The 18,078-nt window shown below is 47.9% G+C and overlaps 1 protein-coding gene across 4 annotated transcripts in view; it reads right to left on the bottom strand.

Annotated features, from left to right (window-relative positions):
- LOC138753152 (uncharacterized) overlaps positions 1-18,078 on the bottom strand; it is a 68,789-nt gene that overhangs the window by 45,617 nt on the left and 5,094 nt on the right. For all 4 annotated transcript variants that reach the window (XM_069915736.1, XM_069915738.1, XM_069915737.1 and 1 more), the window contains 4 exons: positions 17,469-17,551; positions 14,564-14,672; positions 9,932-10,081; positions 2,878-2,998 (listed from right to left, as the gene is read on the bottom strand). In XM_069915736.1, the coding sequence (XP_069771837.1) occupies positions 2,878-2,998; positions 9,932-10,081; positions 14,564-14,672; positions 17,469-17,551 (463 nt within the window). The remainder of the gene's footprint in view (positions 1-2,877; positions 2,999-9,931; positions 10,082-14,563; positions 14,673-17,468; positions 17,552-18,078) is intronic.

The following is an 18,078-nucleotide window of genomic DNA, read 5'->3' as shown; positions in this document are numbered from 1 at the left end:
GAGAGCAGAGAGCGGAGACACAGCACTGCTCCGCAGGGTTCCACCACCTGCCTGTGGCTCTGTACAGGGTTTAAATGTATGTAAAAACCTGTAACAATGGCGTAGACACTTTCCTTATTCTAATATATCCTAATTTCAAGTATCATCTTCCAAAGCATGAGCTGCGATCTTCCGAATTTAGATCTCTTTAAACCAACAAATCAAACTCTGTGGCCGTAGCTTTATGTAGTTTTAATTCATTGATAGAACAGATAAATATTTTGATCGCTTTGCCACAAGACTTTCATAATGGTGAATAACAAAGCATTTATTGTATAAAGACAGTCCTTTAGACTCTAATTACTTAAAAGTTGTCATAACAAAAGCGTTAGCTAAAGACTGCTAAAAAAACACAAAGATATGTCGAGATACAAAAGTTATAGTAAAATTTCTCGTGCTCACACTGCCTTCACATCTTGTAGAATGAGAGCAAGTCGTTAGCCTGGGTGGATATTACGACATATTACACCACAGTCACTATGGTAACACTACAAACAATAGTTCTCTTAAAGAGATGGGCACAGAATTAACTAAGAATCAAAAACACAAGGTTTTACCTGTTACAAATGGGTCTGTGCCAAGATGTGCTCGTCAGTGGCCATGAGGAGTTTCAGACTCAGGGGAAGGAGTGGATCGAAACGGGACACCAGGATTAAGGAGAAGTGGGGTGGGGGGGCGGAGATTACAGGACGGCGATTGCGGAGGCAGGCCAGCGAGGGGCTCAGTGGCTGAGGGACCCACGCAGGCTGTGGGCGTCTTGTGGTCGGGCTGCTGGAGACTAGCTCATGGGAACCAGGTATCGGAGAGAGCGCTGAAGGCAAGAAGGGGGTTAAGGTGCTGAAGGCTCCCTGATTGTGTCGGAGGTTCGGATCTGGAGCTCAGGCGGCCGATGGATCCAACAGAAGCCTGTGCAGCTGTGGAGGCTGCGGGAGAACTGGAGGTGAATCCACGGACACTCAGTATCTCTGAAGGGACTCTCCTTTGCTTTTCTTTCTCTTATTATTAGATTTTTAATGCATTATTACATGACAATAAAAGGAACCTTGAAGCAAAGTTACACAAAGCAGCATCAACTCAGGGTAATATTAAATGCAGGGTAGATCTAGTGTGTCCTGAGGTGAGGTCTAATGCACATTGTCTCAGCTTTAAGACACCATTATGTCAACCTTCTACAGGAGCTCTATCGAGAGCGTCCTGGCTGGCTGCATCACGGAGTGGGTATGGTTGCTCCGTAGAGCAATGGATCAGAGGTCAATTCACAGGACCATAAGAGTGGCAGAGAGGATCAGTGGAGTCTCCCTTCCCCCCCCCCCCCGCCCCCATCGACGTGATCTACCAGGATCGAAGTGTGAAGAGGGCGCGCAAAATCATTGAGGACCCCTTCCACCCCGTACACGGCATCTTTCAGTTGCTCCCATCGGGGAAGAGATACAGGAAGATCAGAACCAGCACCACCAGGCTGGGGAACAGCTTCTTCCCACAGGCAGTGAGAATGCTGAACGCCCAAAGGAACGGCTCCCACACACCCTCTGAGATTCTCCTTTGAACTGCACGTGTATTGTTTGTCTGGTCGTGTCTGCACCGAGGACCGGAGAAGGCTGTTTCACCAGGTTGTACTTGTACAATCAGATGACAATGAATTTGACTTGAGCTCTGCATTTCACCTCTCCGGGACCTAAAGAAATTTTCCATGTCCCGAACACTTCTTGCCGATGGTTAGAGGTGCATCAGAGAAAGATGCGCCACAGATTTCTGCCTAGTTGGGAAGAAGGGGTGGAGCTGAGTCCACGGCCATTAGCAGAGCAGGCTCGACTGGCCGGATGGCCGACTTCTGCTCCTGTTTCTTCCTACAGTCTCCTGGGCAGATGTATCACTGCAAGAGGGAGGGGGGGGAGGGGAAGTCCTAAAAGCCACAATAAACTGCAGAGAGTTGTGAAGGGAACTCTGACCAACATGCAAACACTCCCCCCCCCCATCCCCATCCCCGTCCATAGCTCCCTCTGCCTTACGGGTAAGCAGCTAACGTCATAAAGGACCTGCCCCGGCACAGTCACACTCTCTTCTCTCCCACCCCCCCCCCCCCCAACTTCCACCAGGCAGAAGATACACGTTGGAAGACAAGTACCATCCTGATTCAAGGACGGTTCCTTCCCGGCTGTTACCAAACTCCTGGATGGACCTTTCATCAGCTGACCTTGAACAATTTGAACAATTTGAACTCTGCACTTTAATTTGGAACTCGTTGACTTGACTGGATAGCAGGCAAATCTAAGATTTTCAGTAAACAATTCAATTCAATCTCGCCTTTCTCTGCTGCATTGACATGTGTGCATTTGTTACAGATAGGACAGGCAGATTCCGCACTGTCTGGTACAGCGGAGACAATGCACTGGGACAGGCTACAGAGAGTTGTGAACTAGGCCAGTGCCATCACAGGCACCGGTCTCCACTCCATCAAGGCGCTGTCTGAAGAAAGCAGCCTCGACCCTCAAGGACCCTCACCATCCAGGCCATGTTCTCTTCTCACTGCTACCATCGGGAGCCTGAAGACGAACACCCAATGATACAAAAACAGCTTCTTCCCTTCCTCCGTCAGATTTCTGAACGGACAATGAACCACAGACATGGCCTCAACTTTCTCTCCTTTTGCACTAATTTATTTATTTTAAAATCTAATTTATAGCAATATTTGCACGTAATGTTCTCCCCGGCTAAGGTTCAGGTTGTATGGTACAGATGGGGTGGGCAGTGAGGGGTGGGGAATGGGCACTAAGGGGTAAGGATTGTCCAAAGGTCCCACAGCTTGCGATAAGAAAGCAAAGGGTCATTCTTGCCTACCTGGAATTTGACTGAGGTAAATCTTCCCCTGCTGACAAAACCTCCGATATCCAGGGCTCCAAGCATGGCCGGCCCATTGGTAGTGCTACTCCAGACAACACAGTGTCAATGTCAGTGCTCCCTGTGTGAGTCGAGGGAAACAGTTCAGTGCCGATGGCCCCTTTACCCTCTGACGCAGCCTGCCCGGACACTATCTCCAGCCGAATGCAGCCTGCCGGAGGAACTCAGCGGGTTGTGCGGCATCAGGGGGTGGAGGGAGGAAGAGCGGTCAAGGTTTCAAGTCGAAACTCTTCACCAGGGAAAGCAGTGCAGAGATGACTGAGGGGGAGAGGTTTGCTTCTTGTTGGCTTCTAGCATTCGCACTCTTCGTTGCTTCTGAGAAGTGGAGTGGACTTGGGAAAGGATTGTAGTGAGACAGGTTTTATCTGGAGGACTAAGGAGCAGGAGTCCAAATATTTCCAGAAATTCCTGTAGGAACGGGAAGGGAGACGAAATAACAAGGGTCACCTGAAATCGGACTTGCTGTCACAGAGGGTGCTGACAACGCATTGTACCAAGTTTGATTACCCCACTAATTCTCCATCCCACTTCCAAGACCATTCGATGGTGGAACAGAAATAGGCCATTCAGCCCATTGAGTCTGCCCTACCATTCAATCATGAGCTGATCCATTTCCCCACTCAGCCCCGCTGCCCGGCCTTCTCCCATAACTTTTGATGTCCTGGCTAATCAATACACCCAATCACCCAGCCTCTACAACCACCCACGGCAACAAATTTCACAGATTCACCACCCCCTGGCTGAAGAAATTCCTCCACCCAGCACCAATAGAAATTCACCAAGACAAATAGTTAATTAAACAAAAGTAGTTTTTAGTTTTCTTTAAACATAAAAACAGGACCAAACTTTAACTTGTTATGATTAACTTAACCCCCTTCTAATTCTAAGTGCATGTGTATGTAATGTGTGTAAGTTTAGAAAAATTATTTGATTCACAGTCCAATCTCCCTTCTCACTCCTCCAAATTCGCCGGTATCAGGCAATTCTTATAGTGTGCACAGAATTTAACATTTATAAATTTTCACCAAGCTCTGGTGTGTAAAAGTAATTGGTTACCGCCCAGGAAGGTTCTTGTCAGTTTCAGAGAGAGATTTGTTGCTCATTGGACACAAACAAACTGATTCCTTCTGATCAGTCACTTCAGTGTCTTGTCAAAGAAAGTTGCCCCATCAGGGTTTTCCAAATGGTAACCTTTTCTTCCAAGTCACCACAGAGTTCCTCTTGTTTCCTTTATTTCAGGTGAAACACTCTAACCAGCCATTTACTCTTGTGAGGATCACAAGGGATTTTAACAGGCTGAACTCAGAACTCACAACCCGTCTTCAAAATAGGGTTTTAAACAAGCTGCCAGCTTGCCATGACTGCAGAAATCAGTTCTCTCTCTCTTAGAGAAAGTCTGTTTGATCTCATCTATCCCTCTATCTTCTTGCAAAACCACATGACCTTCTTAGAACAGCAAACTGCAACCAGACAGCACCAGACCCAAACTTCTGAGTCCGTTCATCAGTTGCTTTCAAAACAATAATCCATTTACTCAGCATCAGTCGAATTAACATCTACTTGTGAAGTCTCTATAGACACTCTTCAAAGTTTCTGCAAAGGCACTCGGAGCCTGAACTGTCTGGCTTGATTAGAACTCTGGCATTTTAAATGAGATCTGTTTTGTGAAGTGTTTGTGTTTGTTTGTGTTCTACACTTACCCCCACAATCTATCTCCTTCAATAACATATCTACATACAATGTAAAATATGATATAATCCATCACAGTACGTACTCCCCGTGTCTGTGTGGGTTTTCCACCGGGGGCTCCAGTTTCCGTGCACAGTTCGAAATGCACTGGAGATTGTAGGTTAATTGGGTGTAATTCGTGGGCCAAAATGGCCTGTTACCACACTGTATGTCTAAATTTAAACATTTAAATTTAAAGACTCTTAGACAGGCCATGAATGTAAGAAAAATAGAGGGTTTTTGGTGTGAGGTGGGGAAAGATTGATTTTACAGCATGGTAGAAGCCGATTCCAGGCATTTAAACCTATGTTGCCCACTTACACCCCAATTAACTGACAACCCTGTATGTTTTGAGGGATGGGAGGAAACTGGAACACCTGGAGGAATCCCACACAGACACGGGAAGAACATGTCGGACTTAGAAAGGTCAGACTTGGGGTCAGAGGAGGCAGTGAGTCAGCGCCTGGTGTTGGGTGAGAGGAGGAGGAGCCAGGAGTTAATTGGTAAGGGCTAATAAAAGGAGTAGAAAGGGAAGGAGCGGCCAGCGAGGAGCGGCGCAGTGAGTGAGTGGCCCAGTGAAGGAGTGGGGACTTGGGACTTTGGCTCGAGGGACTTCGGTGAGCAGAGGTTGAGAAGGAGCTCCTTGTGTGGAAAGGTATCTTTGAAATAGCATATTTATAGTAAGAAAGGAGGAAATGGAGTCAGTTGGGGTAGTTAAGTGCTCCAGTTGTGGGATGTGGGAAGTCGGAGACAGCACAGCCGTTCCTGACGACTACACCTGCAAAAGGTGCATACAATTGCATATAATGAGTGACCGTGTTAGGGAGCTTGAGCTACAGTTGGATGAACTGAGGATCATAAGGGAAGCAGAGGCAGTGATAGAGAGGAGTTACAGGGAGACAGTCACCTCTAGAAGGCAGGAGTCAGGGAATTGGGTGACTGTGAGGAAAGGAGGGAGAGTGCCAGTGCAGAGTACCCCTGTGGAAGTGCCACTCAGCAATATGTATTCTGCATTGGATACTGCTGGGGGGAACAGCCTATCAGGGACGAGTCGTGGGGGTCAGGTCTCTGGCACAGGGGCTGCCCCTGAGGTTCAGAAGGGAAGGAGAGATAAGAACAGGATACTTGTAGTTGGGGACTCATTAGTCAGAGGGACAGATAGAAGGTTTGTGGGATCCAGGTTGGTCTGTTGCCTCCCTGGTGCCAGGGTCAGGGATATCTCTGATCGAGTTCATAGCATTCTGCAAGGGGAAGGAGAACAGCCAGAAGTCGTGGTCCATGTGGGGACCAATGTCTTAGCTAGAAGTGGGGATGAGGTCCTGAAACAGGATTAGGTAGGAAGTTAAAAAACAGGACCTCCAAGGTAGTAATCTCTGGATTGCTGCCGGTGCCATGCGCTAGTGAGGGTAGAAATAGGAGGATGTGGGGGATGTATGCGTGGCTAAAGAGATGGAGCAGGGGGCAAGGGATAAGATTTCTGGATCATTGGGATCTTTTCTGGGGAAGGTCGGACCTGTACAAAAGGGACGGACTCCACTTGAACTGGAGGGGGACCAATGTGCTGGCAAGTAGATTTGCTAGAACTGTGGGGGAAGGTTTAAACTAGTTTGGCAGGGGGGTGGGGAACAGAGTGTGAGTGCAGTGTCATGGCCACCTAGATAGGAATAATAATGATAACAAAGGTAGGATGGAGATTAGGGTAAAAGGTAGAAAAGAGAATATAGGTGAGAGTCATTCTCTGAGATGCATATATTTTAATGCAAGAAGCATAGTGAACAAGGTAGATGAGCTCAGAGCATGGACAGATACTTGGGGGTCACGATATTGTGGCAATTAGTGAGACCTGGCTACAGGAGGGGCAGGACTGGCAACTTAATATTCCAGGATACATTTGTTTTAGATGTGATAGATCAGGGGGTAAAAAAGAGGGAAGAGTTGCTCTGCTTGTTAAGGAGGACATTACTGCCGTGAGGTGGCAGGATGGACTGGAGGGATCGTCCAGTGAGGCTGTTTGGGTGGAATTGAGGGGTGAAGGATGCATGAGGGTGCTAATAGGGGTGTATTACAGATCACCAAATGGGTCAAGAAAACTAGAGGAACAAATGCGTAGGGAGATAACGTATATGTGTGAGAATCATAAGGTAGTGATCATGGGAGATTTTAACTTCCCACACATTGATTGGGATACCCATACGGTTAGAGGGCTGGATGGGCTAGAGTTCGTTAAAAGTGTTCAAGATTGTTTTCTAAATCAATTAGTAGAAGAACCGACTAGGGACGGTGTAATACTAGATCTCCTGTTAGGGAACGAGCTAGGTCAGGTATCGGACATTAATGTTGGAGAACAAATTGGGTCTAGTGATCATAACTCTGTTAGTTTTAGGTTAGTTTTAGGGAAGAGCAAGGAGGGGCCTAAAGTTGAGGTTCTGGATTGGAGAAGAGCAAATTTCGAAGGAATAAGATGGGATTTGGGGAGTATTGAGTGGGACAGGATATTTTCAGGTAAGGATGTAAATGAAAAATGGAGGATATTCAAAAAAGAAATTTTGAGGGAACAGAGTAGTTAAGTCCCAGTGAGGATCAAAGGAAAGGCTGGAAGTCATAGGGAGGCTTGGTTTTCGAGGAATATTGGAAATTTGGTTAGGAGAAAAAGGGAGGTGTACAAGAGGTATAAAGAGCAGGGAGCTGAGAGTTTGAAGGAGGACTACAAGGAGTGTAGAAGGAATCTTAAGAAAGAAATTAGAAAGGCCAAAGAAAAGGCATGAAGAGTCTTTGGCTGACAGAGTAAAAATAAATCCAAAGGGTTTCTATAAGTACATTAAAAGTAAAAGATTAGTGAGGGATAAAATTGGACCCCTTGTAGATAGCGAGGGTAGGCTGAGTGAGAAGTCTGAGGAAATGGGGGAAATTTTGAATGATTTCTTTGCCTCGGTATTCACTAGGGAAAAAAATGTTGAACCAGTTGAGGTAAAGAAAAATAGTGGGGAGGTAATGAAGCATATAGGGATAACCGAGGAGGTAGTGATGGCTGTGTTGAAAAAGATAAAGGTGGATAAATCTCCGGGACCGGACAAATTATTCCCAAGGACACTCAGGGAGGCTTGTGGACAAATAGTGGGGCCATTAACAGAGATATTTAGGATGTGGTTCCGCTGTTTAAGAAAGGGTCTAAATGTAAACCTGGGAATTATAGGCCCGTGAGTCTGACATCTGTGGTGGGCAAGTTGATGGAAAGTGTTCTGAGGGATGGTATTTACAAATATTTGGAGGTACAGGGATTGATAGGGAGTAATCCGCATGGCTTTGTCAGGGGTAGATCATGCTTGACAAACCTGATGGAGTTTTTCGAGGGGGTTACAAAAAAGGTTGATGAAGGGAAAGCTGTGGATGTTGTCTATTGGACTTTAGTAAAGCTTTTGACAAAGTTCCCCCCAGGAGGTTAGGAAAAAAGGTGGAGGCATTAGGTATAAATAAGGAGGTAGTGAAATGGATTCAGCAGTGGTTGGATGGGAGGTGTCAGAGAGTAGTGGTAGAAAATTGTTTGTCCAATTGGAGGCCGGTGACTAGTGGAGTTCCTCAGGGTTCGGTCCTGGGTCCACTATTATTTGTTATATATATTAACGATCTGGATGTAGGGGTGGAGAATTGGATAAGCAAGTTTGTGGATGACACAAAGATTGGTGGTGTTGTGGACAGTGAGGTAGATTACCGTAGATTAAAAGGTGATTTAGGAAGGCTGGAGGTGTGGGCTGAGAAATGGCTGATGGAATTTAATACAGATAAGTGTGAGGTGCTACATTTTGGAAAGGCAAATTAAAATAGGTCATATGCATTAAATGGTAGGCTATTGAGACATGCAGAGCAACAAAGGGATATAGGAGTTGTGGTAAATAGTACCCTCAAGGCTGATACTCAGGTCGATGGTGTGGTGAAGAAGGCATTTGGAATGTTGGCCTTCATAAATCGGAGTATTGAATTCAAGAGTAGGGAGGTTATGATGAAATTGTACAAGGCATTGGTGAGGCCAAATTTGGAGTACTGTGTACAGTTTTGGTCACCAAATTATAGAAAAGATATAAACAAAATAGAGAGAGTGCAGAGAAGGTTTACGAGAATGTTGACAGGATTTCAGGGTCTGAGTTACAGGGAAAGGTTGTGCAGACTAGGGCTTTTTTCTCTGGAGTGTAGAAGATTGAGGGGGGACTTGATAGAGGTGTTTAAGATTTTAAAAGGGACAGACAGAGTAAACGTGGATAGGCTTTTTCAAGTAAGAGTGGGGGAGATTCAAACTAGAGGGCATGGTTTAAGATTGAAGGGGGAAAATTATAAGGGGAACATGAGGGGAAATTTCTTTACGCAGAGAGTGGTGGGGATGTGGAATGAGCTTCCGACAGACGTGGTCGAGGCGAGATCATTGGTTACATTTAAGGAAAGACTGGATCGTTACATGGATAGGAGAGGACTAGAGGGGTATGGATCGGGTGCTGGTCAGTGGGACTAGGAGGGTGGGGATTTGCTACGGCATGGACTAGTAGGGCCGAACTGGCCTGTTCTGTGCTGTAAGTGGTTATATGGTTATATGGTCTCCTTATGGACAGTGCCGGATTCGAACCTAAGTCACTGGCACTGGAATAGAGTTGCACTAATAGCTACGCTAACCAATTGTAGTGGAGTAGGTTTACGTCGGCCAGCACAGCATCGTGGGCTGAATGACCTGCACTGCGCTGTAATCTTCTATGTTAGTGTAGCAGTTAGTGTAACATGATTAAGGTGCCAGTGACTGGGGTCCGAATCCCGCACTCTCTGTAAGGAGTTTGTACGTTCTCCCCGTGTCTGCGTGGGTCTTCTCTGGGGGCTCTGGTTTCCTCCTACCCTTCGAAACGTTGCAGGTAATTGGGCAGAATGGGCTCATGTGCTGGAAGGGCCTGTTACCATGCTGTATGTCTATATTACAAAGAAAATAGCCTGCAGATGCTGGGGTCGAATGCCGGAAAAAGTCAGCAGGCTACATAGCATCCACAGGGAGTAAAGGGTAACTAACGTTTTGGGCCTGGGCCTCTCATTAGGTCATGGCTCTCCATGTTTCCCCGGGACAGACATTCCTTGCGTGCTCCCTTCATTATACTAATAGATCGAACAACTCGCTTTCTCCCCTCCTCCACACCTCAGCCAGAACCGGCCACTATTTTCCCCTCCGCAGACCCTGCCTGCCCTGCCGAGGGTTTTGGGAATTGTCCGTGTTTTTGGTGGATGGGCGGCTCCTTACCCAGAATCTCGTCAACGTTCATGTTGGCAGGGTTGAGCTCCTGGTACAGGGCGAACAGCAGCCTCTCCCTGTCCTCGGTGTCCCGTAACTGCAGCTTGTCAAACAGCTGTGGGTCTGTGTTGGCGAGCTGCCTGCCCGTGATTCCAGACTCTGTGGGGAGAGCAGACACCCTGAGAAACCAGATCCCAATCTGCCCTTTTGAGCCCATGGGCTTCACGGGGGATTCACTATCCTTTCCAACCCCGTCCTCCTGCCTTGATTCCTTTTCTGATCAAGAACCTGTCTACTTATGTCTTGGCGGCAGGGTAATGTAGCTGTTAGCGCAACGCTGTTATAGCCCCAGCAACCAGGGTTCGAATCAACCGCAGTCTGTGAGGAATTTGTACGTTCTTCCCATATCTATGTGGGTTTCCTCCGGGTACTCCAGTTTCTTCCCACCCTTCAAAACGTACCCGTATTTTAGCTTAATTGGGGTATTTGGGCGGCATGGGCTCATGGGCCGGAAGAGCCTGTTACTGCGCTGGATGTCTACATGTAAAAATTTTTTTAAATTCAAATTTACTGCTGTTACCTGGGTTTAAGCATCTAGAGTACAGGGAGAGATTGGGCAGGTTAGGTCTTTATTGTTTGGAGCGTAGAAGGTTGAGACGGGATTTGATAGAGGTATTTAAGATTATGAAAGGGATAGACAGAGTGGATGTGGATAGACTATTTCCGTTAAGAGTAGGAGAGATTGAAACAAGAGGACATGAGTTAAGAGTTAAGGGGCAGAGGTTTAGAGGTAACATGAGGGGGAACTTCTTTACTCAGAGAGTGGTAGCGGTGTGGAATGAGCTTCCGGGAGAAATAGTGGCGGCGGAGTCAATTTTATTATTTAAGAAAAAGCTGGACAGGTATATGGATGAGAAGAAGGTGGAGGGTTATGGTCATTGTGCAGGTAGGTGGGACTAGAGAGGAGTGTTTTGTTCGGTGCGAACTAGAAGGGCCTAATGGCCTGTTTCCGTGCTGTAATTGTTATGTTATATGTTATGTTATGTTATATCTTCAATGACCTGGCTCCCACAGCCACCCAATTCCACAGATTCACCTCCCTGAGGGTTAAGAAATGCTCCTCATCTCTGTTCTGAAGGGATGTTGTTGTATTCTGAGGCTGTGCCCTTTGCTCCCAGATTCCCCCACCATAGGAAACATTAAATATAATTTTCTTAAATTTTAAATTTAGACACACAGCAGGGTAACAGGCCTTTTCAGCCCACAAGCCCACGGGGCCCAATTGATATACAACCCCCCCCCCCCCAGTACGTTTTGAGCGGTGGAAGGAAACCGGACCCCCTGGAGGAAACCCACGCAGACCCAGGGAGAACGTACAAGCTCCTTACAGACAGCGCGGGATCTGAACCCCAATCCTGATCACTGGCGCGGTAACAGCGCCAACCGCTACGCTAACGTGTATACTCAAACCAGGCCTTCACTATTCAATAGGTTTCAATGAGATCTCCCCTCATAAACTAAACTTCTGCCAGAACAGTCCCAGAGCCGTCAAACACTCCTTTCACTGTAGGGATCGTTCTCATGAACCTCCTCTGGACCCTCTCCAATGCCAACATATCCTTCCTGAGATAAGGAGTCCAGAATTGGTCTGACCAGTGCCGTATAAAGTGTTGTTTTCATATTCTATCCTTCTCATAATGGACGCCAGCATCGCATTTTTCTTCCTCATCTACCTTCAGCGAGTCTTTGGGGAGATGGTTTGATGATTGAGCCTCCAGTTTCTCATTCTGTTGCCAACTTTCTAGCATCTGTGGTTCCCAATTTGTGCCCAGGCTGGCGGACTCTGTGCTGAACAGCAGCCACGAGGGCTTGGAGACTCTGGGGAGCAATTGATCAGCGCAGGGCACAAGAAACCAGGAAAATGCCCCGCACCCCCCCTCCCCTACCACTTTCAGAAGGAGAAGCATGGGAGACGACCTTACAAGACGGTGACTTACAGCAGTGGACCTGTGAGGGGGATTAGCGGTTGAGAGACCCACACAGCGGGCGAGTCACGGTCAAAGGATTCGCCCAGGCTGTGGCCTGTTGGCCACTTCCGGCTGGGTCCTGCATGGGCTGCTGGAGACTGGCTCGTGGGAACCACGAGGCAGAACCAGGATTCGAGAGAGTGCTGGGGGCAAGAAGGGCTCCAGGTTTGAATCTGGAGCTGGGGTGGCTGATGGATCGAACAGGAGTCTGTGGGGATGCAGAGGCTGCGGGAGGGCTGGAGGCGAATCCACGGACACTCAATGACTCTGAAGGGACTATCTTTGCTTCTCTTTCTCTCGTACTGTAAGGACGCTGTGCAACACATGGCAACTGTCTGCCTTACAGTGGGCATGTATACCATGTATATTACATTTTTAATGTGTTATACGTGACAATAAAAGTTGTTTCTCACGACACGATGCAGCTTCACTTGCTTTAGTCTCCAATAGTCGACATGAACAGTATTTTGCTCATTTGTTTGAAGCCACAACAGGACCTCGTGATCCATCAGCTACTGATTGACATCAGCGTTTCCCCCAGCACCCCGCAGTAACATTAGGCAGACCCCTGTCAGACTAGTAACCACACCGATACAGGAATAACTAACGATCACTCCAATACATTTTCTCATACTTCGATGAAGGGCTCAAGTCCGAAACATCGGTTCTGGATCTTCACCATTGCTGCTTAAAGGACACCGTTTGACCCGCTTCTCCAGCATCTTGTGTCTTTACTACCGATACAGGAAATGGTGGGGAAGACTCATAAGAACATAAGAAGCAGGAGCAGGAGTTGGTTATCCGGCCCGTCGAGCTCTACTCCACCAGTTAGCGAGATCATGGCTGATCTGATGACAGGATCATCTCCACCGACCTGCCTCTTCCCTGTATCCCTTAATTCCCCAACTCTGTAGAAATATATTCACTGAGGTCACCTCCACTGCTTCGGGGGCAGCGAATTCCACAGATTCCTCTGGGAAAAGCAGTTCTTCCTCATCTCCATCCTAAATCTACTCCCCTAAATCTTGAGGCGACATCCCCTAGTTCTGGTCTCCCCCACCAATAGGAACAACTTACCTACCTCTATCTTATTGATGCCTTTCATAATTTTATACATTCCTAGAAGATCCCCTCTCATTCTTCTAAATTCCAGCGAGTACATTCCCAGACGACTCAATCTCTCCTCATAGGCCAACCCCTTCATCTCTGGAATCAACCTGGTGAACCTGCACCTTCCCTCAAAGCCAGAACATCCCTCCTCAAGTAAGGAGACCAGATCTGAATGCAGTTCTCCAGGTGCAGCCTCACCAGTACCTTATACAATTGCAGCATAACCTCCCTGCTCCTAAATTCAATCCCTTCAGCAATCCCTCCATTTGCCTTCATGATAACCTGCTGCACCTGCAAACCAACTTTTGCGATTCATGCACAAACACTCCCAAGTCCTTCTGCATGTCAGCGTGCTGCAATCATTTGCCACTTAAATAATAATCTGATCTTCCAGTCTTCTTTCCAAAGTGGATAATCTCACATTTATCAACATTGTACTCCATCTGAAGATTAGTGGGCAAAATGAGAGCACATGATATTGGGGGTAGGGCACTGACATGGATAGAAAATTGGTTGGCAAACAGGAAACAAAGATTGGGGATTAATGGCTCCCTTTCAGAATGGCAGCCTGTGACGAGTGGGGAACCGCAAGGTTATCATTTTAGTGGCATGAACACGAAGGCAGATTACTATCTGAATGGTGTCATTAGGAAAAGGGAAAGAACAACGAGATCTCGGTGTCCTTGTTCATCAGTCACTGAAAGGAAGTTTACAGGCGCAGTAGGCAGGGAAGAAAGCTAATGGTACATTGCCCTTCACACAACGGGATTTGAGTATAGGAGCAGAGAGGTTTCTTGTGCCCTGCGCAGATCAATTCTGCACATGGTATTGGAGGTGCAGGGCCCTGGTGAGACCACACCTGGAGTATTGTGTGCAGTTTTGGTCTCCATGTTTGAGGGAGGACATTCTTGCTATTGAGGGAGTGCAGCTTAGGTTCACGTGGTTAATTCCCGGGAAGGCAGGACTGTCATATGTTGAAAGATTGGAATGACTGGGCTTGTATACACTGGAATTTAGAAGGATGAGAGGGGATTTGATTAAACATACAAGATTATGAAGGGATTGGAAACGCTAGGGGCAGGAAATGATCCCGATGTTGGGGGAGTCCTGAACCAGAGGCCACAGTTTAAGAATAAGGGGTAGGCCATTCAGAACGGAGTTGAGGAATAACTTCTTCACCCAGAGAGTTATGGATCGGTGGAACGCTCTGCCTCAGAAGGCAGTGGAGGCTAATTCTCTGGATGCTTTCAAGAAAGAGTTAGATAGAGCTCTTAAAGATACCGGAGTCAAGGGATGTGGGGAGAAGGCAGGAACGAGGTACTGATTGGAGATGATCAGCCATGATCACAGTGTATGGCAGAGCTGGCTCAAAGGGCAAATGGCCTACTCCTACATCTATTGCCTATTGTCTTATCAGCCAAACCCTTGCCCACTTTCTGTATCTTTCTGCAATAGGTTGAAAGTCCTCTTACGGTAGGTGAGAGTGAAGGTTGACAGAATTTACCTCTGATGTGGGGCACACAAGACTGGAACCCAGAGTCAGTCAGCCACTCGCAAACCTCTTCTGTGGACATCCTCTCCAGGAGCTTCGATGCACCGGTCATGTCGGTCCCCTGGAGAGAGAAGCTGGCAGTCAGAACAGCAAGGGGTAGGAGGTGGTGTTGATTCGGAGGTAGCAGGAATCCAGGAGGCTGCCCAGTCCCCAGCTCGACCACAGATGCTCTGAGCCTCATCCCATTTCACCCACCCCTTTGAATCTGGGGTGAACGGAAGCTGGAAGGATCCAGGAGGTTAGGCAGACTCCATGAGGAGAAACGGTTGGTCTACGTTTCGGGCTGGGACTCTGTCAAGACTAAGGTGGAGAGAGCAAGTATAAATGGGGGGTGAGGAGGTCTGTAGAGAGGGCAAGAAGAGGTGGGAGAGTGGACAACTAAAGGTGATTCAGACTTTAAATTTAAATTTAACATTCAGCATGGTAACAGGCGCTTCCGGCCCACGAGTCTGTGTTGCCCAATTAAATCCAATTCACCTACAATCCCCATATGTTTTGAACGATGAGAGGAAATCAGAATCTCTGGAGGAAACTCACACAGACACAGGGTGAATGTACAAATTCCTTGCAGACAGCCCCGATTGCTGGCGCTGTAACAGGGTTGCTCTACTTCCTCAGGAGTTTGTGGAAGTTTGGTACGACACAGAAACCCTGGCAAATTTCTACAGAGGTGTGGTGGAAAGTGTGCTGACCTGCTGCATCCTGGTCTGGTATGGGGTCACCAATACCCCTGAGCATAAAGCCCTCCATAAGGTAGTGGACCCAGCCCAGGACATTACAGGCCAAACCCTCCCCACCATCGAGAACATCTACAGGGGACGCTGCCGTCGGAGAGCAGCAGCAATCATCAAGGATCCACACCACCCTGCACACGCTCTCTTCTCGCTGCTACCATCAGCGAAGAGGTCTCAGTGCCACAAGACTCTCACCATCAGGTTTACCCCTCCACCATCAGACTCCTTAATGACGAACTCAGTCGGGGGCTCATTTAAGGACTCTAGCTTATACACTTTCTTTTGCTCTCCCTGTATTGCACAGTTTGTTTACATTTCATTTTTGTTTCTATGTACACACTGTGTAGTTTTTTTTTGCACTCCCAATAAGTGGTAATTCTGCCATGCCCACAGGAAAAAGAATCTCAGGGTTGCATGTGATGCCACGTATGTTCTCTGACAATAAATCGGAAATCTAATGGCTACGCTAAACGTGCTGCCCCACGGAGACACAGACAATGATGAAAGGGATGGATAAGATAGAGGCAGGGAGGTTGTTTCCACGGGTGGGTGAGACGAGGACTAGGGGACGTGGCCTCAAGATTCATGGAGTAGGATGGAGATGAAGAGGAACTGCTTCCCCCAGACAGTGGTGAATCTGCCCAATGAAACAGCAGAGGGCTGCCCCGTGGAATGTGTTTAAGGCACAGATAAGATTGATTTTTGCATAGTATGGGAATTAAGTGTTGTGGGGAACAGGTGGGTGAAGCTGAATCCACGGCCAATCAGGCGAGATGTTATTGAATGGCGGAGCAGGCTCGATAGGCTGAGTGGCCAGCTCCTGCTCCAGTACCTCAGGTTTTTATGTGATTCATTTTAAAGCCTGTCCCTGCTCATCTGAATCATATCTGGTGTTGGAGGGAATCAAAGCTCAGAGATGCCGGAGAAACACAGCAGGCCCCGCAGTGTCCATAAAGATATATCACCGACGTTTCGGGCCTGAGCCCTTCCACAAGGAGTGAGCAAAAACCAGACAGGGACCTGAATTAAAAGGCAGGGGGAGGAGCCGAGACCCACAGACAAAAGGAGGTGATTGGACAGGAGAGAGGAGAGGGGAGAATTAATCGGGGGGTGGGGGCAGGGAGGTTTGGGCAGCTGGGGGGAATAGAGACAGAGGGAAAAGAGTGAGAGAGAGAGGGGAGACAAAGGGATAGATGGTGGGGGTGGTGGACACCTGGTGGGAGGGAACCCAGAGATGTTGTTTGGTTGTTCGTGGCGGGTTGAGTAATTCTGGGGCTCAGGGTGAGGTCAGTGGGTGAGATTGCCTTGGCCATAAGTCTAATAGGGATGGGCTGTGGTCTTGGCTGTTAGGTGACATTAGGGGGGGCTTTACATTGGGGTTGGGATGCCATTCTTGGAAGGTTTTTGTACTTGGGGGTTTGGGGTTTTAGGTAATGGGATCTCAGAGCTTGAACTCTTCGAATGTTGGGTCCTTGGGGCTGTAGATGGTGTTGTTATTTGGACTGAAGTGTTAAGTGTCACAGGTAATAGTTATGAGCTATAGTGTGTGTTCACCAGGAACTACCGCAAGCCCAATTGTGACCCAGAATTTGTCCAAGAACATTGCCTCACACTCTGTCTGGGCTGTCTCCAACCATACAGTATTAACACTGACTTCTCCAGTTTCCGTTAAACTCCTCCCCAAGTCTCTCTCCCTATTGCTCTGTCTCCTTTCCTCCAACTGCCCACCCCTTTCCCTTCCCTCCCCTCCCCATTTAACAAGCTGCCCCCTCCCCATCACTTTTCAGCCATTTTTACCCTCCCACCTGTATATCCACGTATGACCTCTAACCAATTGGCCTATGCTCCTCCTTCTGCCCCTCATTCCCTCCTGTCCTCTCCCCCTCCTCTCAACTCCTCCCCTCCCATCTCCTCTCCTTTCCCTCTCTTCTCTCCTCTATCTTTTCATTCTGGCACCTGTCATACCTTGACGAAGGGCCCAGGCCCAGAACGTTGGATACCCTGTACTTCCTGCAGATCCTGCATGACCTGCTGAGTTTTTCCAGCACGTCTGTGTATTTGTGTTTTGCGTCTGCAGACTTTCCTGTGTCTCTATCTCATCTCATTCTCAAAACCCAAGTTACCTCTCCAGCCTCACAAGGACTGCAGCTCTCCTTCACGGCCCAGAGTTCTTCAGTTTGCTGCTCAATCTTTTCGCACTCATTGCCTGCAACAAGCAAATCAAACTCCAGTTTAGTCACAGTCAGGTGAGGAGCTCACACAGGCCGCAGGTTGCTGGCAACTGGCTCGTAGGAATCCGGTATTGGAACTGGGATTCGAGAGGGCGCTGAGGGCAAGGAGGGACTTAAGCACTGGAGGCTTCCTGATCATGTTGGAGGTTCGAATCTGGAGTCCAGGCAGTTGCAGAGGCTGCAGGAGCACAGGAGGCGAATCCATGGGCACTCAGTGACTCTGGGGGCCCTTTTACGTCCCTTTTGAACTGCAACAATAAATCCCACAGATTTATCACCTTTTGGCTGAAGAAATCCCTCTGCATCTCCGTGCTAAGCGGACGCCCTTCAATCCCTCTTGAGCTGGACTCTCCCACTATGGGAAACAACCTTTCTACATCTAGTCTGTCCATGACCTTCAAGATTTGAAACATTTCCATCAGAGCCACCCCCCCCCCCCACCCACCCGTTCTCCTAAATTCCAATGAGTCCAGGTCAAATACTTCCCATATGATCACCCTTT

Source organism: Narcine bancroftii, chromosome 2 (genome assembly GCF_036971445.1).
Source record: "Narcine bancroftii isolate sNarBan1 chromosome 2, sNarBan1.hap1, whole genome shotgun sequence".
Classification (NCBI taxonomy): domain Eukaryota; kingdom Metazoa; phylum Chordata; class Chondrichthyes; order Torpediniformes; family Narcinidae; genus Narcine; species Narcine bancroftii.
This window is presented reverse-complemented; position numbering and strand designations above follow the sequence as displayed.